Source organism: Danio aesculapii, chromosome 23 (genome assembly GCF_903798145.1).
Source record: "Danio aesculapii chromosome 23, fDanAes4.1, whole genome shotgun sequence".
Taxonomy (NCBI): domain Eukaryota; kingdom Metazoa; phylum Chordata; class Actinopteri; order Cypriniformes; family Danionidae; genus Danio; species Danio aesculapii.
In genome coordinates, this window is record NC_079457.1 from 15,721,209 (window position 1) to 15,748,160 (window position 26,952).

A 26,952-nucleotide genomic window follows, 5' to 3' on the forward strand; every position below is an offset into this window, starting at 1 on the left:
GTACCTCAACCACTAGTTTGTGTGGTGTCCCCCACAGTCTTTTCTCACTTGTTACCCTATTTAATGTGACTTTATTGATAGTGACAGTAAGCATCTTTCTCAGTATGCGTTAATGGTTTGTTGTCATTTTGTTTTTTTGAAAATTGACAAATGTGTGATCTTTATAAACTTTGCACAATGATTGTTACCACTCTTAAGTCTCTCCCAGCAGTCAAGTTTTGTTTTCATCTGTGTTAAATTCAAAGAAAAAGGGGTTAAATCTAACCAGAATAGACATTTTATCACAAATCGCTATATAAGTTTTTTTAATTAAATAATTATGTGCCATACCTTTTCAGTTTTGAATAGCATTAACAACATTTTGTAGGGTTATGCTTAAAACAAAACAAAAAAATTGTTAAAAATCAAATCTAATTGTTGTTTTCTATAAAAAGAGACATATATACTATATATAGCCTATATAAATTAATGCTGTACACTTAATTTAATCACAGTATGGACTAGTTTGTCGAAGCATGAATATTAAGACCCAAAAACCTGTTTGCAATGCATTTTTTAACCTCTTACTGTAATCGTCACACCACTTTTGAATTGAAACAAATTTTTAAAGTAAGTTCAGATTCAGACAAAATATTTTTTAATAAATAAATACTGAAAAGCATCCTATCTTTGTGACAGTGGAAGTTAGGGGGCTAAATTATATAATTGTTTTCATCATATTTGCAATATCATTAACTCATTAACTGCTTGTGTTTTGGAGTGATTAGCTACAGAAGTCAGAGGGCGTGAGACAGGAGTTAGTAACACATAAACGCTGACTTGTGATCTCTTAAAATGATTTGGCACCATGAGCCCCACCCGAATCCCCTCACCATGATGTCATCACCTTCTCTTATACAAACCAGCTGTTTGCTTAAATGGCCTTTAGATACCAGCCAACTTTTTACACGTTTGTACAGGAATGAGGGAGAGGCGGAGAGAGAACATATGTGTGCATTTCATATCAAACAAGAAACTCTTGAGTAAACAGCGATTGCGGCCAAATAAGTGAGATATTGGATCGTATAGATCCAAGGCACACAAAGATGAGGTCTCTCAGGGATAAAGCAGAAATGAATAGTGAGCACTTATCGATTTATTTTTTCAAACTTTATTCCTATCACAAACATACATCAGTTTAACACAATGCTAGTACACCGATCCAAAATATGACGGAACACCGGAATGTTAAAAGAAAATATCATCGTTGAAAAATAAAGGACAGGTTATTCATTTGCAAATATGTTCATATTGAACATTTAAACATACAATTTCATTTTTTAATGGTTTATTTCAAGAGAAGCAATCACTGTAGCACCAAATTTTGACCTCAAATCATTTTGAGACGGTTTAAGTGTTTAAAGGGGTAGTTCACCCCAAATTTGAATTCTGTAATCACTTACTCACTCTATACTTATCCAAAACCTGTACGAGTTTCTTTCTTCTGACGATTCAAATTAAAAAAAAATAATTTGAAGAATGTTCACTGTAGCATAGGCATTGGACTGTCCATAGTCATAGTCCCTAACCTGATTTCACCAAGTAGGACATGTTCCTGAATTAACATCTGTGTTGATCCTGGAACAACATTCCAATCAGAATTAAGGATTATGTTTACCGTTTATGGTTAGGATTTGGTTAGGTTTATGCACTTCTGCATGATAGTTATCCAACTATTATTGTCCTCTGATTTTAAGAATAATTTACATTTATGGTTAGGTTTAGGGGTAGGGAATAGGTATGGAATACATTTTTTAACAAAAATGATGTTCCAGAATCAACATAGATGTTAATCCACACATCGTACTTAGCAAAATCATGATGTCTATCAATAGTTTAGTATGCCAGTCAGTGGGTGCACTATGAAATGCTGGATTTTTTAAACTCAAATTTGGATAAAATATGGACAAACCCTACCAACTTTAACCCAACAGTTGGGCATGTCCATATTATACCCATATTTTGGTTGATATAACCCAATTTATTATATATTTTTTTTTGGAGTTTAGCCATTTGATTACCACCATTGTTTTAAGTATCTTATTTTTTGCTCAACAGAAGAAAAACAGCTTGAATGTGAGTAAAAGATGACAAAATCTTCCTTTTTGGGTGAACTCCATCCATTTAAAAAAAACATGGTTAGAAAATGCTATTTTTGTCTGCACCGTTCCTCACTGCATTGGAGTGAATCTACTCAAACTAAAGTTGATGATTTCACGGCTGCACCCAGTTACGTAATTCCTTTGACTAAAGCATGATGTACTGTGTAGTAGCAAATGTAGATACAAAATAAACCACACCCACCTAAAAGAAACTTCTAATATTTAAGGCAGGTCATTCAAACAATGAAGTCAGTCATTCAACACTACATCTAAATGACTAGAATACAAATATTACAAAAAAGAGCATAATACTGGTTTACAAAGTACGGTAAAGCTGTAACTCAATCCAGAAATGTCAGATAACATTTAGCTGTTACCCTGAGCGCTTATTGGCTTTGCAGCAATTTGTTGAATTTTTTTACGTTAGGGGTTGTTCGCAGCAATGAAATGGAGTTCACGTTGACACTCAAACTGATTTTGTTTTTCTATCTCCAGAAATCATTACTTTGTCATGCAGTGATATTAACAAAATTATACAAGACTATAAACTAGTCAAATCATACTGTACACAAACACGAACATATAGAACACGCCATACAGTCTAGCAACACACAAACAACCCATAGCAAACAAAAACACAACTCGTGTCTATTGGATTCCGAATGTTTCTTTCTAGTGTGATGTGATGCGATTAACACCCAGCTGGAAGCTGTGGAGCACTGAGACTGGAGTAGGGATCCTCCCGACGTTTTGTTCCAGCCCGGGTTGCTCTTATGAAAACCAGCAATGACTCATGGGAAAAGTTCCCCACCCCATTAAACTTAAGGGTTGCATCATGGGGCTAATACCTTTTTTTTTTGCATCATGTTTTGATTGAATTTCTATAATATCATGCATCATCACTGTTATAACTGCCATTTTACTGCTTCATTTATAACCAATCCAATCTCATTATGAAATGGAACTATTTTACGCCAAAAAAGTGGCTAATTCATAGTAATTCATACGATTTAATTCTATTTTTAAAGGGAGGCTTGGCACCAAACCCTACCCCTCATTGGGGGATAAGCACATGGTACTAAAATGTACAAATGAATACGAATTAGCCACTAAATCCAAAAGCTATACTAATTACCTCAAAATTGTGTTATTTTTAAAGCATAACAACCTTTTCATAGATCATTAAAGCATTTACGCTTCGGGAGCAGGTTATTGACCAATTATTTCATCCCATTTTCATCCTATATAGTTATATCCCATATTTTAGTCTTGCCTATTGTTTCATATGACTTTAAATGGAACATTTTGCAACGTATTTACATTCATTGTGAGAATTTGAGTCTTTGTTAACCCTTGATAGCCAAGGTCAGTATGTAGTAGATTGTTTTGGATGTAAGGAGTAGGGAGTGAGTGTTTCACCCAGACCCTAAGGTGGCAGGACCGCTTATTCACAGCTCAGTGTCTGCCGTCTTGGTGGTGGAGTGGCCGTTGGTGGCGGCAGGAGTCTGGGGCTTCACTGCCTCTTGTGACTCTCCGTTAAGACTGGGTTTCTCCTGGGGCTCAGGTTGGTTTAGTGGGGCCACCGATACCAGAGTATTGCCTTGGTTCTCCTCATCGGCCATGTATGACTCCTCAGCCTATGGAAACACAATGCAAACAGATTGTTTTTTTGTTTTGTTTTTTGCTTTAATAATTGTTAAAATTGTTGATTTGTGAGGTTAAAACCTATTTGAGATTTACTTTCTTTGAGATTAGCAGCAATAGACACAAATAGTTGATGTGATAAAAGTGTAGAGATACTCTTCTGAATTAAACTGTATAAAACATCTATAGAAACGGCAATATTGTACGCTATAAAATCAATGTGAATAAAATAGCTCATCTAATTTGTTTTGGAAAGAATTGGAAGAGAAATGTTGATAGAAAATTGTATCTGAATATTGGGTCTCTGAGTGCAGTTTTGATCCTTTAACTTGGGCATTTGATAAATAAATATAATACTAAAACTATTATTACACGTTGGTAAGCCCTTGTGTTATTGCAGTGAATTGAATCACTTGTTCAAAAAATGGCTTACTCGGTTAGAAATGAAGCAAGTGGCTGTCTTGTGTTGCTTTGAGGTGCATAAATGTTCTGCTCTAACTTTGTTGGTTACTATTTTTATTACAAATAATGACACAGCTGATTAATGATACACTTTTTGAAGAGTGGAAAAGACTCCTAAAGCCATTCACTGTAAAGTCTGTGTGACGGAGTTTTCAGGTAACAGTGTTTGCCACTGAATCCACACATTTTAAGTGCGAGATGTTCTGTTTAATCTTTCATTTAATCATCAGGATGATTTCAAATGCAATAAATCTGTTAATATTAACCTTGTTGTAATGGTGTAAATAATTCTTGGTGGGTGCAGCTAATTTTTGGCTGGAGTGACTACATTTTTAGCTATGAACACCAGTGCTACCAAGCAAAAAGTTTCATTTAGATCCCTGCAGATGCAATTTCTCTTCTACTGAACAAATAAGAAGATGCTATTGGAAGCCAATGAGTCCAACTGTTTAGTTTCTAACATTCTTTAAAATATCATTTGTGTTCACCAGAACAAAGAAACTTGTATAGAGTATGTCTAGAATAAGTGGAGAGCGAGGAAATAGTTGGAAATTTGACATTTTTAGGGTGACCTATTGTGTATGTTCAACTGCTGAATAAAACCAATGCTCACACTCTGATATTTGGTGCTCTTACCTCTTTGAACTACCTACGAAGTAACAAAATTGCTTAGCAAACATTGAGCATTGTTGAGATATTTGTAAATAAAAAATAATTGATGTGCATGTGTTCATTTAGAAGAAGAATGTCATTGCTCATCTGCACTGTAAAACCCAACAGTCAACTTTATCAAATGAAATTTGAGTGTAGTTAACCCAAAATGTACTGAAAGTTATTTCTACTCATTTGAAAAGAGTTTTGAACTCAGTGTTGAAGGTAATAAGTTAATCAAATACCTCATTACGCCAACTTAAATGGAGTAAGTTCACAGCACGCATATAGATTAGTTTTTAATTCAAATGGTTTGTAGCAATCGGTTTCCTCAAACGGTTTGAGTTGTTTTACAGTACTCAGTTGGTTTGAGTTCTCTTCATTTATCGGCAGACTCTGCTGGGCATTTTACACAGATCTACATGTGGGGTTATTTCATCGACAAATGTCGTGAGCGCAGTATTAAGTCGAGATCGCATTCATGTAATAGCCTACGAGCATGTCAATCTCTGTGCTCGAGCGCCGATTTCCTCTGCTCATGCACAAAACTTCTTGCGCGCCCTCAAATATACGCTGCTCAAGTGCAGATTTTCTTGTGAGCTCTTAAATAAATGCTGCTGAAGTGTGATTTAGCACGTTTATGTAACAAGTATGTCTTCAACATTTATTAGATTTGCTAGGAACAGACCTACAGAGCGGCATTAATGTGCCCTGAAGTAAAGTGAAAAGGTTATAAACTCCAGCAGGATAAAGTCATTGTATGCAGAACCACAGACCTTTATCTATAAATAAAATATAATTATGGAAACTGTGTTCACCATAACTGAAAGCTACGCCATGTTTGCTGGCCTCACGCATCACGCACCTGTCAGTCGGTCTGTCAGCACGTCACCTTAAAGGGTTTAGCAAAGAACGCACAGCACTACTACGATTACAGAAAAGTTTGCGCTGTTACAATTCACTTACCTTTTTAATATGCTTTTGGTGCGATTATAACCCGCTATTTAAAAAAACAACCGAGTGTTTTGAATGAGAAGCTGTAATGTAGCCGTGGCGGGAGGAATTTTGGTGTGGCGCCCCGCCACGGACGAATGAATGTAACGGAAACCATGTTGAGTTTTACTGTGCTCAAATTGCTTCATGTACTCAAATGGATTAAGTTCACAGTACTCATTAGGATTAGTTTTTGAACTTAAATGGTTTGTTGCAATCAGTTTCAACTTTTGGGGTTTTACAGTGTACGTAACATTTCCTGTAGATTGTTTTACATTAAATGTTTCCAAAATTACTGTTTGTTACACATCATACTACATTAAACACTATGATAGCTGTTTTTTCAGTAATAGCCAAGATTTTTATTCACAGTGAGCAGTTGTAACTTAGGACTCAATAAGCAAGACTCTTAAACTAGGGTCAGGGTTTTCTTTTGGAGCAGAATATGGAAACCATCATCAAATTTTTATTTGGAATATGTTTCTTGATATATCTTTAAAGCTTTTATTGAGCAGTGTATGACTTATGAAATTCTGCCTGTGAACGTACGTGTTTGGTTTTTTTTCTTTACAAACCCTTCTGAGGTCCGCTGAGAGTGCACTTTGATTCAATTTCATAACTTGAAATCATTTAACAGAGAAGGAAAACAGCTTCAAACTATTGGCAAGTGGATGAAACGGTTGGTGTTTAACTAGCATGTGTTGTGGTTCTCAACATTAGATGGGGCGTGTGCTGGAGGAACTGCACCGCACTGATACCCTGCCAATTGTTTTCCTCCTAATTATGATCTTGGCAACACTTTCCTTCCAAATGGGCTGAATTTTGCAATTAAAATGCGCGGATAACACATTCAAAATGGGAGTTTGATTGGGAACACTTGGTGGTGGAAATACAGTTGTTGAAGTCATCGATTTAGGGGTTTATTCAGAAGGACAAAGCAGTAAGTGGATGAATGTACAAATTTGCTTCGTGTTGAATTTCGTGCAGGATTTGCTTTGTTTAATTACAACATGTTTACATCCTGAAAAAAAGGATATTATTTAGGGTTTTTTTTCTTATGTTCAGTGTCTGTTTCTGAGGTGGAACTCACCAGTTTCATGCCTTTACCGTTGGTTCGGCGATGACATTTGAAGTAGTAAATGCCGACTATTATGGCAGCAAGCAGTAAGCCGGTCACCAGCACAGATACAAAAACAGCAGAAGATGACCCCCCGGAGGTGGTATTGTTGTCGCCTTCAGTTGTAGACTGTAGAGAAAAATTACACCAAAATATTAGTACAAATAGAGAGATTTGGGGTTAGTTCATCTCAGTGTTCAAATTGTCACCATTTACCCTCTTGTTGTTTTTAACCCAAAAGTCAAGTTAGTCTTGAGAAAGTTTGTTTATCCAAAGCTCTGATGCAAATGTTTATTTATTTTTTTATTTATCAAAACAGAAATCAAATATAAGTATTAAACTGTAACCAAAATCTCCTTAAACAAAACAAACATATTATAAGATTGACAGATTTAATTTAGGGCTTTTTATTGACAAACATTGATCACTAAACTTTAAACCTAAACTAAAGCTTTGCATGCTTGCTTGGCAATGTGAGAAGTTGAACCAATGAGGGTCATTCTTGTTTGCCATACCAGCACTTTTGAGCAATAATTGCTTCTGCTTATGCCTATTGATCAATATTTGTATGTGAATTAAAACCTAAAATAAATCTGTTCATCATACAAAGTGATTGTTTCTCTCAGCAGACTCAGATTAAATAGCGTGATTTGCATAGGTCTGTTTTTGGATCTCTTAATTAGAATGTTCTTCGATTTTATCAATAATCTTCACTTGATGAACAGAAATCTTATGACCTTGGATTGGCATTAATTCTTAAAAATGCCAATGATTTATTACCGTAATGAGATCTATTCTTTAGCAAATCTCAAAATTATTAGCTGTTTTTCAAAATGATGACAATTTATTTGTAGAATTGATCAATTATTTATTTAGTTTTTAATGTTTTATTGTTTTGGAAAAAAATATTATTTATGTATTATTTAGTAATCATATTCAGCATTTCAAAGTTTCCTACATTGGATATTATTCATTATGGTGGCTTGAAAAGCCAGCATATTGTTATCTATCAAAACTTCTTCTTCTTCTTCTTCTTCTTCTGAGACTAATTTCTAAGTGTATCTCCTCCTAAGCCTTTCAAGCTACATACTTCAAACACTCGTCAAACCTTCAAACTGGTCTGACTCGGGTTGCTATATCTTTTCTAACTGATCCGACCTTGGGTTTTCCGAAAAACGACCCAGAAAAATCCCAAAAGTCCCATTGACTTAACATTGGGTCAAACTTTGTGAGCTCATAACTCTGCATCAGACTGTCCTACAGACTTCTAACTGGACTCATTTAACTCAGTCTAGCCAGCAGCCAATAACTGATGACTTCTTAACTTACTAGCCACTCCCTAGCAACCACTTACAGCACCCTAGCAACTGTCCCATAGACTTCTATTGTAAAAGACTGTCATTGACTTAACATTGGATCAACCTTTGTGAGCTCATAACTCTGCATCAGACTGTCCTACAGACTAGAGTCTGGCCTCATTCAACTCAGTCTAGCCAGCAGCCAATCACTGATTACCTTTAAACTTACTAGCCACTCCCTAGCAACCAATTTAAGCACCCCAGCAACTGTCCCAGAGACTGTGACTAGCTATTCTAACACATGCTAACAGTTTAAACTTCCTACTGACATGCTAATCTTGCTAGAAAGGTGCTAGCAACACGATAGTGACATGCTAGTCATGCTAGTAACATGCTAATTCATGCTAACAACATGCTAATTCATGCTAGAATCATGCTAGTAACATACTAATATCATGCTAGTTACATGCTAATATCATGCTAGTTACATGCTAATTCATGCTAGATTCATGCTAGTAACCTGCTATTTCATGCTAGTAACATGCTGGTAACATGCTAATTCATACTAGAATCATGCTAACAACATGGTAATTCATGCTAGAAACATGCTAGTAACATGCTAATTCATGCTAGTGACATGCTAATTCATGCTAATTCATGCTAGAAACATGCTAATTCATGCTAGAACCATGCTATTAACATGCTAATTCATGCAAGAAACATGCTAGTAACATGCTAATTCATGCTAGAAATACGCTAATAACATGCTAATTCATGCTAGAATCATGCTAACAACATGCTAATTCATGCTAGAATCATGCTAGTAACATGCTGGAATCATGCTAGTAACATGCTAATTCATGCTAGTAACATGCTAATTCATGCTAGAATCATGCTAATTCATGTTAGGATCATGCTAGTAACATGCTAATTCATGCTAGAAACATGCAAGTAACATGCTAAATCATGCTAGGATCATGCTAGTAACATGCTAATTCATGCTAGAATCATGCTAGTAACATGCTAATTCATGCTAGAATCATGCTAGTAACATGCTAATTCATGCTAGAATCATGCTAGTAACATGCTAATTCATGCTAAGATCATGCTAATAACATGCTAATTCGTGTTAGAATCATGCTAGTAACATGCTAATTCATGCTAGAATTATGCTAGAAACATGCTAGTTCATGCTAGAATCATGCTAACAACATGCTAATTCATGCTAGAAACATGCTAATCCATGCTATAATCATGCTAGTTACATGCTAACTCATGCTAGAATCATGCTAATTCATGCTAGAATAATGGTAGTTACATGCTAATTCATGCTAGACGCATGCTAATTCATGGTAGTTTATTAAATTATCAATTTAACGTCCCATATCTGTTGTATAATGCTCTAAAACCTTAATATACCAGACAAAGAGGAGTTTAGCACCTTTGTATGTTTTTTACAAACATTTAAGTCATGATTTGTGGGCTGCACTTGACCAACGGTATCATGAAAGAATAAACAACTGCTGTTTTGGTAAATAAAAAACTGCTGTTTTAGCTATACTGATTGATTCAGCATCAGCTTTAACTATCAACTATAGATATCTGTTCTTGCCAATGACAGACTCATCATCTCCCCCTTCTCGTGTTCTTCTGTCTAACCTCTTTCCTGGGTTCATAACCGCATGGCAGCAGTGAGAGGAAGCCCCTCTTCTCTCCCGCTCATTCATCTTTTGTGCGCAGGGATTATTTATAGTGAATGACAAAACAGGATCTCCCTAATCTGAGCTCACAGGCATCAACAGCTCAAACTGCCTTGCTATACTTCATCCTCGCAGACACAAAGCTTCCTTCCTTTCTAATGTACACGGATGCAGATGACAGCAACTGAAAATATCTGAAGTCACTCCACTGGTTTCACTTGGCAAAGAGCCTTAGTGAGACTGTATAGTAGAGCGGGGCAAAAAAACGGTACTGAAAATTGTGATTCGTTTTCTTGATAATAGAGTCTTGATCATTAAACTGTTTGTGCATTATGCATACAACTATATGGCAAGCATGTCAAAAGAGGAATGAAGCATCACATTTTATGGAATCTTAAATATTCAGTTTCACATAGAATTAAATTACATTATTATTATAGACTAATAATATTCTTTTATAACTATAATACATTTACAAAATTTGTGTTATTGAGCTATAGTGGTTTTGTGCTTTGTTTTGTACTAATTTACAATGATTAGGCTACTTTTTCATAATAAAAAGTAACTTTTTACTATGGAAGTGAGGTTGTGTGTGGGTTTACCTATGGCAAACCTGATCTAAATACTTTGGAAGTCCAATAGTTAATTTTTAATTCAAACTTAACACTCAGAATGTTACAATTTATATGTAAAAATATATTCAATATTAAACAATATAACAATCCAGTTATGAGTTGCAGCTGGGAGGGCATCCGCTGTATAAAACATATGCTGGATAAGTTGGCGGTTCATTCCACTGTGGCAACCCCTGATTAATAAAGGATTTAAGCCGAAAAGAAAATAATGAATGATTATTCAAATGTCACAGTTTTTTGTAATGGGAATTGACATTTCTGAGTTGTCAGATTAATTATGGTAAAAATCTTCCTTTAAAAAAAAACACACCCTTTTTTGAAAACTGGATAACATTGGACAAACCCAACAATGGGAAATTTTTTATATTAAATTTAAATGACACAATAGTCTGGTTTTTCCATATTGCACCCAATGTTGAATTGCAACAACCCATAATTTTTTACAGTGTATCAATAAGAGAATGGAACAAGGAATATGTATAATGCTGATATGCCCTTACTGGGGCATATTAGCATGAAAATATGAATGCAGCCGCAGTATTTTTCTTGCAAAATAATGTATTTTTGACCTAATGGTGCATTTACAGTATCAGAAGGTAACACGGTGGTACTTTGGTTTGTATAAATCTAGCAAATGATTGGCATATACAAAAAAAATTATATAACAATATTATGATGTTAATGCAATGGTATTTTTAGGGTACTGAAATCAAATTATAAAGATTAAAAATAACTGTGACTTTAAAAATAACTTGTAACTAAATACCATGAAACTACTGCATGCTTTGTAGAAGTACCATGCTTGTGCCATTATGGTATTCTTGGAAGTACATGGAAGTACCATATAAATATCAGTGAAAGTGTATTAGATTTTTTACATCCTGCTGAATCTGCATTAACTTGAATCCTACATGCTGAGTTTAGATAAATTACAAAACATTACCGCATGTTCAGGGTTCAATGCTCAGGATTTTTTCTACAGTGGTTCAGATTTTCACTTGCCCTGCCAAAATTTTCACTGGACTCAAACAAAAGATGTTAATAGCTATTTCTTAGCCACATACAATATTTTAAATAATGCTTCAAAAGCCAAACATAATTGAGTTTGGGGTCAGTTTTATTTAATTTTTTTAAAGTTTATTAAATGTAAAAGTTTTTTTTTAATTGTTAAATATTTATTAAAATTAAAGGTTTCTTAACAAATTAAGTTAATTATTGAATAATTATAAAATGATTTTTAGGATTATAAAATATATATATATATTTTATTTCCTGTCTAGCCGTTTATACCTGGCCTTTCTGGGAAACTTCTACTTAAAGTGTAGCTCATTTGTTTTAGGAATGTCCTTTTGTTCAATCTTTTTGGATTAAAGTGCTTTTTTGAAAATGCTTTCATTATCCAAAATAATCTTAATCATTGTTAAAGACTTAATCAAGACACCTTGTTTGGGGTTTTACATTAAAATATATTGGAAAGTTTTATATCTATAAATGTAAATAAATGTAAACCTCTTTTTAGCATATTCAAACAAGAAGTATTACCCTAGAGTGATGTTTAAACTCCTAGAATTTGTGCTTATTGCTTTGTATTTAATAAGCCTGTTCGTTTTTATGTTTATATTACCCTCTCGTTTCCCCTTATTTCTCTCATGCGTTTGTAATATATTTAATTCATAATGCCCTTATTGTTTAAAAATGAACTATAGTTTGCAGAGACTGTATTCTGTTTTATTTGTAAATCTTTTGTTGTTATGAATAAAAAAATTAAAAAATAATGATGAGGCCATGTGATCGATCATCATGACTGCCGCAACTTTCAACTTTCATGACTGCCGCAAGTGTTCGGCTTGACGGCTCCGTTTTCAACTCCGCCCCCGCCTGCACTCGGCTAATCTCGTTGATCACTGGCTGCAGTTGTGCTTCATGTCGAACGCACCTAGTGTCACTCATCTGTGAAGAGCACAGGGCGCAAGAGCCAATCACAGCCCTTTCTGTTGAGCGCATGACCAATCATAGGGTGTAAGAACGAACTCGCAAGGCTCAAAAAGCGAGCGGGATATTTATATTTGTTTATTTGCTATAAATGCTTGTGTTGTTCTGTGCATGTACTTGAGTTTTTAAAGGTACAGTTTATATATCTGACTGTTTGTATTAAAAGGAAAAATTGTATAACAAATAGAATATAAATATATTTATACATTTTAATACAATAATTGCTGTGCTGTGAAGAAAATATGAAATTGTGTATGGAAAGCATCATCAATGCACCGTGATGCACCGAGATATTGAATTGAACCGAATGGATGGCATGATAATCGTAACCGAACCGAATCATGAGACCAGTGTAGGTTCACACTTCTACTGAAAATTCATGTTTAAAATCACTGGAATAAATTATTAAAATAAATGATAAATTACTTTTAAATAGTTATTTTATAGTGCAATAACGTATCACATTTTTACGATTTGTACTGTATTTATAATGAAATAAATGCAGACTTGACGAGCAGGAGAAGCTTATTTTAAAATATTTAACAATCATACCGACCCCAAACGTTTGACCAGTTGTGTATATAATATTTTAAAAGGATAAACAGCTCTCGTTAATATTTCAGCATGCTTTCACTTTTGTATTAGATATGAAACATTTGTCTTTAGGAATGACATCTCGTCCTACTCCTCATTCTCTCTTCGTATAGCCGTATAAATGGCTATTACACAATCATAAGACACTGTGATATAGCCTGGGTCGTTAGTTCGTTGGACCGTTTTGTTTTCTCACTACAATCGATTAGCTCAATCGAGCAGAGACCACCTCATTCAGGCGATCTCGGTCCAATTGATTTGGCGTGGCTCCGAGCGCGATTGCTGGACTCACATATGCCAAACAAACTGCGCTAACTGCGGGGAAACCAGACAGATTCCCAAACAAACGTTTTGTGTGAAAGCATCCTAAGATTGTATTTGCACGCAATTGACAGACAGCCAAACTTTTGTGACAAGGCAGCGCTGGCCAAATCGGGCCAGTAACCATTCTGTACACTGGCCTGAGCGTCCCGCACGCTGGCCCCGGGCCATCAGGCGGTGCTTATTGTCGAGCCCTGATGTTCTTCATAAAAGCTGTTGACCAATGAAAATTAGTGATTTCAGCAATCAAATAAATTAATACTCCGATAAGTTCTGAATTGAACTCTTCAATATCAATATTGTTTTTGATTCATTGTTTTTTTTTTTTTTCTCCCACTGTTATCTAATAAGCAAAAAGCACTTACATCTGAAGATACAGAGTCTTTGCTTAACTTCTGATCGCCATTGATGCGAAGATTTACTGTTTCTTTGATGGAGGTTTCTGATCTGGTGAGGTCTGTTGAGGATGTAACCCCACTGTCATCTTTGCTGTCGGCAGCGTTGTTGTTTTTCGATTCTGGGGTGGAATACACTGGGGTGGAGTTCACATTTTCTTGTTGGGCCGTACCACTGATAGTAATATTTTCAACACTTCCTTGGTTTGAGGCATCTGGATCATTTGACTGTGATGTTAATTCTGAAGTTGCTGTCGGTTCTGTTCCCGATACATCTGCTGCCTTTGTTGGATCTGTTGCTGATCCAACTGATTGTGAAGATACACTTTCTGTATCCTGTCCTTGACAACCTATGGAAACAGAAATTGTTCAAAATGTCAAATAAGATAGGCCTTACATGTAGGTTGCACTGCCACCTCACCTTAGTTAATGATGTAGCCTTATTTAACCAACACAGACTCATTGGGAAAATGTGCCCAGGTATGAATTTATGAGAAGATCATGCAAAGTGCCTCAGGGTAGATAATGGCTGCATTTTGTTTGTAAAATGAATGGTACAGGACAGTACCGCTCACTGATTACATTCTGGTTTGCTTGGTAGCTCACTGTGAACGGTGCCAGACTTCAGAGGTGGAGCGGGCAGGAACGGACCAGGGTTCAAGTCCAGTAAAATGTGGCCCCAAAAAGCAGGTAAAACAAAACCCCAAAAAAGACCAGTGTGATAGTATGGTAGAATCACATGTCTGCTATGGCTTTTCTCTTCTAGTTTGCTTTCGAAAATGCTATAAGTTGGGTTTAGGGAATGGGGTGTGTGGGTCAGTCGATACAAGCTGATGTATTAAGCACAACGACAAGCTGACCAACTTCTCTCACGGACGTGTGTCAGATGGATGTTGAGATGGCCAGAAACGTACACAACGACCTCTGGTGGATTTACAAGAAATGGCACGTATGAAAAATCATGCCCCAAGTAATGTATTGTCATTGTCAAAAATGTATACGGTGGCCTCTAGTGAATTTGTGAAAACAAAAACTAACACGAACAACAAGTATTATGGAACTTTTACAGTTGCTATTAATAGCATATTACTCATTCGGTCTTAATAATTTTTTTATTTTTATTTTAAAAGTGGTAGCTCTACCGAAAACCTAACTTAAGTAAAATCTCTTTGCAAATGCTTATCATTAGTGTTGATGCGCTCCCTTTTTGAAAAAGAAAATTGAAGTGTGACGTCAACATTTAATAGGAATGTTTTTGTTTCGTTTTTTTCGACATGAAATTCTCTAATTCCAGATGGTAGCTCATATTTTGAAACATATCTTGTCTCATAAAAGTCATTTGTTTCAGGAATCAGGACTACACTGGTTCTGCTGTGTGTTTTTCATTCACTTAAAATAATCAACTTCTATAGGAGTCATTTAATAGTAATTGGACTGCATTTAACAAATTTAGTTATGGTTTTGATTCAACAAGACTGATTTGTTCTTCAGAGTCATTTGTACATGAATCAGATTTCACTGGTTAAAGGGAACTGGTTTGTTTTTTGTGATAAGGGATATGATTGTTCAGATTGTATTCAGTTTTTGCTGAATGGTATTCAAGGTAGACTGTAAACATCAATTAAAATTACAATTGAAAACAGTGAGACATTGTGCTGTATGTCCAGCCTGATCTCTTGAGGAAACGTAACTATTTAAGATAGTGTCAGTCAAGTCTCTACTTCATATCAATTCATACAATTTCATTCATACTAAAATGTCAATGTTTAAAAAGAGGAATTTACCCAAATCCCACCCTTAACCCCAACCCTCATTTGTGGATGAGCACATCATACTAAAATATACAAATGAGATTGTACAAATTAGTAAAATGTGTACTTCAATCAAAGTTACACATTACCCATGAGATTGCATTGATATATCACACAGTCAGTAAGGATTTGCCCGGAGTGCACTCCACATCCAATAGTGTTTGTTAGTGTGTGGGTGGTAGGTGCACCCCGAGGTTGAGGAGAGGTTAAAAAAATTCTGACCGTTATTTAATGCCCTTCCGTCTCCACCCTCTACAAAAATCTGCCTTGTTTGCACAGACACTCTGCATTATTAATATCTTAAGCAAGAGGGTAATGCTCCAGACACTGACTGAGCAAATAAACATCACCTCCCAAAAGTCAAGACCTTTGGCTTTGCTCTTCGTTACCACACTCCTAAGGAAAGAGTTTTGTCTTCAGATGTGGAATGCAGGAAGTGTGTGGCTGGGCGTACGGTTCAAACTAATTCTTTTGCTGGTTTGTTTTAAGGTGTTGCATCCGTAACTATATCCAAAAGTCATTGGACTTGGCTTCTTAAAAATCATATTAAAATAAAAATGACATTTTACACTTTTGATTGACACATTCGATCTAGATTATCTTGGCTTTGTGGAGACTACAATTAAAGGAATATTTCAGATGCAAGATCAAAAAAAAGTTACATTTTGTGACAGAACTTCATTAATATCTGAAATAATGCTGTGTGGTTGGCTGATCTTGCTCATTGTACAGTATGTGCATACATTTTAGGACGTTTTATCAACTTACGTGAACTTGTGAAGAGTTTATAGAAATTGTAAAGCAGTCAAAACGGTTTTAGGAATTCCTTGGTCGCACACACAAAAACGCAGATCTGCAGGCGACTGTGATGAGCAATATAACTATCGTAAAAACATTCTGTTCTTTTTTGGGGCACGTCTTGTTCATTTAGATGTTTTTGTTATGTTTATTTGGAAGCCAATTTGGATTGAGACCCATTTTTTTCAGTGGTCTTGGATATTTTCAAATCTAAAGGTTCTGATTTAAAGGGTTAGATCACCCAAAAATGAAATTTAATTCACCATTTACTTATCCTTATGTTGTTTCAATCCTTTTTCAAACATATCTTGAAAAAAGCTGAAAGGATAAAGCTGAAAACCTATAACCATTGACTTTCATAGTAGGAAAAACTAATTTAACTCGGTCAATGGTTACAGGTTTCCAGCTTTTTTTTTTTGCTTTTTTTTTTCAAAATTTCTTTTAGATTTTTTTTTTTTTTTTTTTTTTTTTTTAGTATTATTTATTTAAAAAAGTTAATACTGTAGAAACTCATACAGGTTTGGAACAAGTAAATTTTCATTTTTTAAGTATATATATCCCTTTAAAATTCCTTTACTTATATTTTTACAACAATACTTTTTAAGCAATCAAGGACAAGTACATTTTTGAAGCTATTAATTTTCTACATATGCATTAATTGAATTGAACCCAGAATATTTTATATGCAATTAGGTGTATTTTTTGTCATTGTGGATTTGAACAGCTGAGATCTAAATCTAGATAAATTTCTGGTGTCATTTAGGAGATCACTTGTCTTGCCATCAAATGTGTTGGCTTCAGAATGCCAACTGGAGCTCATGCTGGGTGGTCTTGTGCTTTTCTAACAAGCAACAAGAAATTTGCCACCCCCTGACGATCAACTAATTCTACATTTGTCTCAACAGGTGGCACTGTAATAAGGATGCTACATTGTAAAACAGCAATCCTAAAACAATAAACCTTCATGAATCTTTGCAGTTAAGATAACAAAAGAAATGACCAATCAGGTTGTTATCATTTAGGACTTTATTTTAGTAAGTTAAATCAATCCAATCACAAATTGGATGACTATAAATTAAGCTATGTGGCTTTTAAACACAAGTAGTACTAAGAGATGTATTTGACTACAAGTTATTTGAATAATACAATACAAATACTTTATCCAAAAAAAGAAAATTAATGAAAGTCAATGGGTACATGTTTTCAGTTTACTACTTTTGTGTTCAAATGAAGAAATGAACCACTTGAGGATGAGTAAATAGAGGAAAAATAATAATTTGGGTGTGATCTTTCCATTTAATAATGGTAATGCATCTCGACTGACCATTTGTGATTAGATAAAGGTAGGGATGTAACAGATCCAGGTTGATTTGTGATCCATATGGATCACAACCCACAGTTAAAACGCATGTGACCTGCACATTAATAACTTATTGTGAAATTGTAGGTTAATCCCACATTTATAACTTATAATGGCAGAGAGATCACCTCCCGCGTCTTTCAAATCACGTGAATGACGGCATTATGGCTTCGCTGTAAAGTATAATGGTGACAGAAAACATTGTGGTGGCGCCTTAATGTTTTCTTAGATTATTAATTAAAGGTGTTCTCTGTCACTGTTTGTTTAGCCTGCATGAATGCATTCAGTTTAAGCTGCACTATTAATCAATAAAGGATCATGATCTCAATTCAAACCTGCGCAACATGAATGATAAATGATAATGATTTGCATATGTTTAATAATCATTTGAAGTGCTGCATTCAAATCTGTGTTTAATCGAGAGAGATTCAGTTTTTACACTTTTCAGTTAGTTACAAACAATTAAATAATGCAGAAGTACTGGGAGACCGTTTATAGTTCAGATATAAACACTGATGTTTATGGTAAAGATTAGAATCACTGTTTAATGGAACTTGACGCTGGTGACTGTTGTAGCAATTACATTATATAACCAATAAGTGGTAACAAACAACCATCAAAATTTTGTCACTGAATAGGTTTTCAAAAATGATACACCTATAATGAAACATTACAGTAAAACAAGTTTTATGTGTGAATTGTTGAATCATTAATTGAAAATAAATATGATATGTTGTTTCTATAAGATGTTTCTAGATTTAGCATTTTCAGCAACGGTAGCAAAGATCATTTTTCGGATTGAATATTTTCCTTTTTTTTCAGCTGTTTCTTTCTTGATTTTAATTTTTTTAAGATTACAGATTCTAAGTTCTGTTTGTTAAAACCAATGGATGTTGCAATAATAATTTTGTATAAACAAAAAGTAAATCACATTTGTCTCCTCCCTTTTTGGCTGATCCGAAAAATGGTCCAATCCGTGACTCAAACACCGTAGTGTTATCCGAATCATGAGATTTGTGATCCGTTACACCACTAGATAAAGGCATGTTAATTCTAGGCAGAAACATGGTCAATGGTTGAAGTGATAAACTTTTTTTTTTTGGTTTTTAAGTTAATATTTCATTATTTTCTGCCACCATGAAAGGCCTCGCCCTTGCTCACAGCATGAAACACCCCTCCCTCATGACAGATATACTCAGAGTAACTCATGAACTCATCATGCTTGATTCTGTGAGTGGCTGGCTCTATATTTTAATTGGCTGAACTGGGCATGCGTCCTGCAGCTCTTAAAAATGTTAATAAAACTAAACGCTTACTTGCACAAGCCAAAACCTGACATGTTTATTGATATAATAACTGTTAGGAAGAATGTTCCCTCTTCTCCTAACATCACATAAACAAGACCAGCGTACATGAACGCTTTTGTAAACTTCTGTATTGGTGTTTTCTGCAAATGAGAAGTGCCACAACATTCTTTTATAACATGGATAGTTACAAATTACTTTAGTTGTGTACAAAAAAATGCAGCATGATTGCACAAACTAGCAGCGTCTCGTTTTACTTATTTTCTGTCTTAAATCTGAATTTGCACATCCATTTTTAAAAAAGATTATTTATAAATGATTTATTTATCATTTAAAGGGTATTTAGCTAGATGTTCATGCTGAAATGTTAATGCAAGCAGCCAAAAATGAGAGTTTCTATGGTGTTTTACCATACAGGGACATGTTGAAGAATGACATCAATAACTATTTGGCAGGAACACAGATCTTTGATTTCAATGATTTCATCATCATAGGAAATTTAGAGTAGTCAGGAAACATGTTTGATTGTATGTATAAATTTGAAATGCATAGGGATGCATCGATCCCGTTACTTGGATCGGATATCGTTTTAATATCGCATATTTTTGCTGGATCGGGTATCGGCCAACCAGTACCGATCCAAATCTGATCTTGAGCGTGCGCTACATTCTGTGTAATTTATAAGCCAATAAAAGCCATGAGGGTAGCATATTATAAGGCACTAGAAAGTAGTCATATAGGCCTACTATATCCCAAATGCTCTGAAGCCATTCTATAGTTTAACATGAAGTATAAAGATAAAAATTCAAGTGGTTAAATTCATGCGGAGAAGCGATTTGCACCTTTTTGTAAGATTATTCTGTAATATTAAAAGTTTCTGTTCTTTCATCCTTCGCACCGGGTTTATTCTTCTGATGGCAATACTTTCAGTGCTGCGAATAGTTTGTAAAGCTTAGCTCACTGTGGTCAAAGTATTGATTAAATGAATAAAAGTGAAACTGAGGGCGCAATATGGATTTAGCAGAAAATTATTTAGCCTAATATAGGCTACTCTAAAACTGTGAATATTTCATTATAATTTTATTTATATCAATATTTTATTTAACAGACCACTTTGTGTTTTGATTAATGTCAATAGGGGTAGCCTATTACAGATTTCAAAGAAAAATATTAATATTAAAAAAGGAAACACAAGCTGGACCACAACAGATCAAAATGTCTTAACGATTGCTCAAATAATGTAGCCTAGTTTACAGCAAGCGTCATGTTTTTAGTTAGATTGTGCTGTCATATACAGTAGGACTATAGGTCTGTTATTTTTATTAAAGACGATAAATTATTTGAGTTTATCACAAGAACTAGAAACTGTATTATACTTTAAAAAAAACGGCACAGTATCAGGATCTCATCTGTATCAGTCGATACTCAGAATTTTGGGATCGGGGTCGGATCAGTTCCAAAAAATGGGATCAGTACATCTCTAAAAATGCATATATGTAGACAAATGTAGAGTACATGCATAGAGATTAAATAAATCATTTTTGTGTTCATTTTTATTTAGATGTCTCATTTTTCCATGCCATTTACTGTCTATTTACATTAATCAGATGCAATTGGACACCTTGAATATACACCTAAAGCAATTCCTTGGCAAATAGGGATAGTTTAGAGGATAGTTTACTCCAAAATGAAAATTTACTGGAAAAGGTTAATTGGAAGTGGTTCCAAACCTTTATCAGAGAATTTTATTTTCTGTTTTAATACTAAAGAAGATATTTAGAAGAAAACTGAAAACCTGTAACCATTGACTTCCATAGTAAGAAAAACAAATAGATGTCAATGGTTACAGGTTTTCAGTTTTCTTCACAATTTCTTCTTCTCATTCATAATAGAGCACAGTGATTGGTTCAAACAACTCTTCCTCATGAATAATGCACAGACATGCTGAAAAATCAGTGACATCACTTTGTACTGGCCGGTGCAAACGGCCAATGACCACGCTGGAATTTACGCAACGATCTAATCGCCGTGACGTTGCTTCAAATTTTATTTTCAAACTGGAAGAACGTATTTGCACTCATTTTTTTGTGAAAAATATGTGTCCTAATAGTGTTTTTAGTGATGTGGGACATATGTCTACATCTCAAAAAATGTGTTATGGTGTTTAGTGACCCTTTAACAGAAATTTAAACATGTTTGTAACAAGTAAAGGATAAGTATTTTGAAGAAACTATCCTTTAAATCTTTGCCATGGCAGTGTGAGAAATCAAAGAATGGACAATGTCTTACTTGAGTCCAACAAACCATAAAACTCAACCCGTCACTTTTTCATCCAAAACAGGACATCCCTGTTTGACAAATCAGATATTTCACAATTTGTGTTGCAGTGAGATTCGGTCATCAAACTGACATCTGGAAGCTCCGACGGCAATCACAAACAGAGTTCTGGAAGAGGGATAGTACGTGACTCCACCTAACCGCGACGGTGGATGTTTTTCTTCCACCAATACAACAAAAAATCTGACCGGAATCATTGTTTTCCTAAGGAAAGTGACACAACAGGGACCAAATGTGCTCTGCAGATTTCTGAATCGCTCTAATCCATTCCATGGTGTTCTGGCAGGTCTGGTCTGATGTAATGAGACAATCTCAAGGCAAAGACTCAAAATCCCCCATGTTCTCAGCTGTGCCTAAATGGACGTACGGCGGTAAGCTTAGCCAGACACGTCCTGACAGCTCTGATATAAACCTGAGAACTAAAGCCTCCTTTTTCTTCCACGGTCTCTGGAAACATGAGAAATGCCCATAAATGCTTTGGGTTCTTTTAAAGTAAGCACTTTAGTAAACTGATAGTTGAACAAAGCATTTCGTCATTTGACTTTGTCTATAATGCTGATGCTTTGTTTACTGTCTTTTAAAGGCATAGTTCACCCAGAAACAAAAATCATGTCATCATTTACTCTCCCTTGATTTGTTATAAACAAGTTTGAGTTTCTTCCTTCAGTTGTACACAAAAGAAGATATTTTGAAGAAAGTTGAACTGTAACCATTGACATCTATAGTAGGGGAAAAAACACTATGGAAGTCAATGGTCACAGGTTTCCCACTTTGTTTAAAGCAAGTTTGAGTTTATTTCTGTAGTTGAACACAAATAAAGATATTTTGAAGAAACCCGGAAACCTGTAACTATTGACGTCCATAGTAGGAAAAAAAACTAATACTATGGAAGTCAATGGTTATAGGTTTCGAGCTTTCTTCAAAGCAAGTTTGAGTTTCTTTGTTTAGTTGAACAGTAAAAAGAGCATTTGAAGAAAGCTGAAAACCTGCAACTATTGACATACAAAGTAGAAAAAAACAATTACAATGGAAGTCAATGGTTACAAGTTTCCAGCTTTTTTTAAAAGCAAGTTTGAGTTTTTTTCTTCAGTTGAACACAAAAGAATATATTTTGAAGAAAGCTGGGAACCTGTAACTATTAAAGTCCATAGAAGGAAAAAAACAAATACTATGGAAGTCAATGGTTACAGGTTTCTATCTTTTTTCAAAGCAAATTTGAGTTTTTTCTTTAGTTGAACACAAAAGAAGATCATTTGAAGAAAGTTGAAAACTTGCAACCATTGACATCCATAGTAGGAAAAAAACAAATACCATGGAAGTCAATGGTTACAGGTTTCGAGCTTTCTTCAAAGCAAGTTTAAGTTTCTTTCTTCAGTTGAACACAAAAGAAGCTCATTTGAAGAAAGCTGGAAACCTGTAACTATTAATGTCCATAGTAGAAAAAAACAAATGCTATGGAAGTCAATAGTTACAGGTTTTGAGCTTTCTTCAAAGCAAGTTTAAGTTTCTTTCTTTAGTTGAACACAAAAGAAAATTTTTTGAAGAAAGCTGTAAACCTGTAACCACTGACGTCTATAGTAGGAAAGACAAATATCATGGAAGTCAATGGTTACAGGTCTCTAGCTTTCTTTAAAGCAAGTTTGAGTTTCTGTCTTCATTTGAACACAAAAGAAGATCATTTGAAGAGAGCTGTAAACCTGCAACCGTTGACATTCATAGTAATAAAAACAAATACAATGGAAGTCAATGGTTACAGGTTTCTAGCTTTCTTCAAAATATAGAGTAATGATTAAAGATTTTTAGTTTTTTGGGTGAACTAACTATTTTATTTTCCATTTGGCTGCTGAATTCAGATATGAAGAATTGAGCTTGTTTTTCGTTTCCGTCTTTTTTTAAATTGAGCTAAGCATGAATGTTGAAGAACTTCACATAACCCTTTTAAAGTATTTCAAAGCATTCAGGCGTATTTTGATCACTGTCTCTTTAAATGCATCATGAGTCTTCTCATAAGACTAAAAATGATGTCACTCTAATTTTCCCATAGACTTGTATTTTTGGGAATCCAAAAGCATGTGTGTCTGCTAAGATTTTGACCCTGGAAGATTTCTGGACTGAATCCTCAACTCAGTACTCAAGAGGAATGCAGCGTTAAGCGATCAGCTCAAAAGGGAATGTCCTTAATCTCCTAAAATACCTACATTAATGCTCCTATCACAGGCTTGTTGAACTCGAGGACAGTCACTATCTTTTTAACAAAGCCCTCCTTTTGTTCTTCTATCCTCACTCCGATCTGTGACGTGATTATCTAGCGGGTCAGAAGGCCATCTCGAGATCTTCTATCTCTGGCTCTGGGTAAAGCAGGAGAAAACTAAATAAACAGCTTAGCAAAAAAGGAAGCGGTGTGTTGACAGATGAAACCAACTCAAAAGGGCTTGCAATCACTCTAATAATCGCTAATGTGTTGTCCAGCAGGGTGGAGTCCATCTTTCCATCACCAGATGCACAGATCTCAAGGGAAGCCCTCTCCTCCTCGTGTGCTTTGTGCTTAAACAGCAGGCTCTGACGTCTATAGCCGGTTGGCTGGACGGCAGCCTGGGACTCATCACTTCTCCACCCAGGCCGGAGAGAGCTTGTCTTGGTGATCTGAGACAGCTGTTGTGCTGTCCCGTCTGTTAAGCAGCACCTACAGTATATGCTCACTAGCTACTGTAGCTCTCTTTGTTCACAACTAATACCCCACAACTATTGCCTTGCTGTTGATGGGATGTTATGCAAACATATATGCAAATGTGCTACACTGTTAATGAACAGTTTCCGTATTTTGTGATTCTCTAGTGTTTTCCGTTTATTTATGGATGTGATTTGCATTATGGAACTTTGATATCGGCTCTGTTGACTCTTGTTGTTGAATATTCAACTCAACAGTTTTAACAAAGTGACATTTAGCAGTTTATTACAACGTTTTGTACCATTATATATTACAACCACCCAGACAATATATCACTTTAAACTAGGGTTGGGCGATGTCGACCAATTTGGCATCATACGATGTCTAATGTGAAACATCGCGATGGACGATGGCATCGTCGGTGAATTAATTATGAATTATTAATCATTCATTTTTCCAGAGATGGGTTGCAGCTGGAAGGGCATCCGCTGTGTAAAAACGTGCTGGATAAGTTGGCGGTTTATTCCGCTGTGGTGACCCCGGATTAATAAAAGGACTACGCCAAAAAGTAAATGAATTAATGAATAATCCATTCACTCATTCACTCATTCATTCATTCATTCATTCATTCATTCATTCATTCATTCATTTTTTTTCAGCTTAGTCCCTTTAAAAATTGGCTGTTAATTAGTAGTTTATATGTACATATAAAAAAATTATTAAATATGATCTTATTCTGAATCCCTAATGCTACTGAAAACCTAAACCCAACGTCTGTTTTACTATTACTAAACAGATGATTAGTTTAAGCTAGTAGTGTTCGTTAAAGTTTTGTTAATACCATGAGTTGTGACCTAAACTAAAGTGTTACCACAATTTTTTCTCATTTCAGCTGTTTAAAATAGTACTTGTATTTTTTAGTTTATTCTAAAAAAGTGGAAGCCCCTGCAAAGCACTGTTGGTGTGATTTAAAAAATATTATTTCTCAAAAGGTCAAAGAACTTCACAAGCCGTTTTAGTCCAATGGTCACTCTATCTACTTCAACTCTGTGAGAACTATTTCCATTTGTGCGCATGCTGATCTTGAGAGTTTACTTAGCAATGAGCCTATGGCCCAGTTGTTTTCTGACAAAACACAAACGGGGTGAAGGAATTAATCAAATTAGTGTCAGGCGTGGAATGTTTCCCCTACCAGACAGGATGTAGGTATATCTCGGATAGAAACTATAGACGGTGCATTTACCATACACACAGTAATGATCCCATTCCTGACCCCTTTGGACCAAATCCGATACACAGCCTACCTACTAAAGGATTCCTTAATTATTCATCTATTGCAGATTCTCATTCATTGTGTTCATTACAAGAACCGTCCAGACTCATACAGTACAGACTGCAGTTGCAGCTTTGGTGTTTTTTCTAAAGAGCACCCCCACTGTCCAAATGGGCGTCATCTCATCACCCCCCTCTAGCTGCCAGCTGCCTCCTCCTTTTGCAGCTCACTGTCAGCACCAAAAGCATTGCGTGGCTGCAGATGTCCGTGGATGATTTCCAAGCTCTTGTTCTTTGACATCATCGTGCAGATTAATTCAGACATTGTAATTGGATATCTAAATGTTTGATCCGCTGCCATGCTCAGCTTATACAATTCTTGGACAAAAAGGCCACAACAGAATGGCGAGTGTGGGGGTATTGAAGTGACTATCTTTTTTCTTTTTTGCTATACTTTTTTTTTTTTTAAACTTCTCATTACACAAAAGAAAAACTGGGGTTGGGTTTTGCCCCTTCTCTCACTTTCTGGCTAACCGTAACAAATCCCTTGGGCTCTGTAACAGTGTAGTTAAGGAGGAAAGACTGCCATGAGAAAGTCCTCGTGCTTTTGATGGCAGGCAAAGGATACAATCTTATGTTTTCAATTAGGGAGCATTAGGTAGAATTGCCCCAGTGCTGTACTGCTTGCTGAACATTAATTACCCCGGCAATTACCCCACCGGTTAAAGACGCATAGCCAAGCCACATTAACTCTGTTTATTCCTCAGGCAAAATGGCAGAAACCACCATTGAAGTGCAAACCTCTACATAAAGTTGCATGAATGTAACAATTATTACAGTAATCTAATTCAGTTTTGTGTGTAAATAATTAAAACTCAAAATGTATCTTTAAATTTATAATTTAAAAAACAATTAACATTATTTACTGATTTAAATTTGATTTATTATTACATTTCTGTGTCTGCTTAGGGGGATAGCTTACCCGTTTATAAATTTCTTTCTTCTGCTGAACAGAAACGAAATATTCTGAAGAAAAAAGTAGCCACTGACATCCATAGTAGAAAGAAAAAATACTATGGAATAGGCATGGCCGGATATAAGATTCTAATGATATGATAACCTTGGATAAAAATATGACTGTTTATGCAATATCGTATCACACAGATTAATTTTTCATTGGATCCAGAGATATGTTTATTGGGCAATTATACAAATTCTAACCTCCAGCATAATCATGCTATTAAGCTTACTGAAATGTTATTGACAATCGCTAAAATTTGTATTGGTTTACAATGGAAAGACATTGATTTACCAATTGGGCTAAGAATCTCAGAAGTTTGCAATTGTATACCATTGGAGAAGATCACATATTCTTCAAGAGGAAAGGTTGAATTGTTTAAAAAGATTTGGAATCCATTTTTGAATTAGATTAAAACTGTGCCATTTGATTTGACAAAAT

The 26,952-nt window shown here is 35.2% G+C and overlaps 1 protein-coding gene across 1 annotated transcript; it reads right to left on the minus strand.

The window, feature by feature from the left end:
* Positions 1 to 1,503: 1,503 nt before the first annotated feature.
* cd34 (CD34 molecule) lies at positions 1,504 to 25,794 on the minus strand. The gene is made up of 6 exons (XM_056449598.1): positions 25,725 to 25,794; positions 23,976 to 24,222; positions 21,627 to 21,757; positions 13,914 to 14,293; positions 6,982 to 7,137; positions 1,504 to 3,778 (listed from the first exon to the last, which is right to left on the minus strand). Exons 1-6 carry the CDS (start codon positions 25,792 to 25,794, stop codon positions 3,590 to 3,592), a joined length of 1,173 nt encoding a protein of 390 aa, XP_056305573.1. The 3' UTR covers positions 1,504 to 3,589.
* Positions 25,795 to 26,952: the final 1,158 nt, after the last annotated feature.

What these genes read in the sequence shown, in the direction of transcription:
- cd34 (XM_056449598.1), bottom strand. Translation starts at nt 25,794, where the DNA reads ATGTCAAAGAACAAGAGCTTGGAAATCATCCACGGACATCTGCAGCCA. An exon ending in GTGATTGCAAGCCCTTTTGA is followed by an intron (nt 21,758 to 23,975) that starts GTTGGTTTCATC and finishes CACTTTCCTTAG; the next exon opens with GAAAACAATGATTCCGGTCA. An exon ending in TGCCGTCGGAGCTTCCAGAT is followed by an intron (nt 14,294 to 21,626) that starts GTCAGTTTGATG and finishes CTGTTTCCATAG; the next exon opens with GTTGTCAAGGACAGGATACA.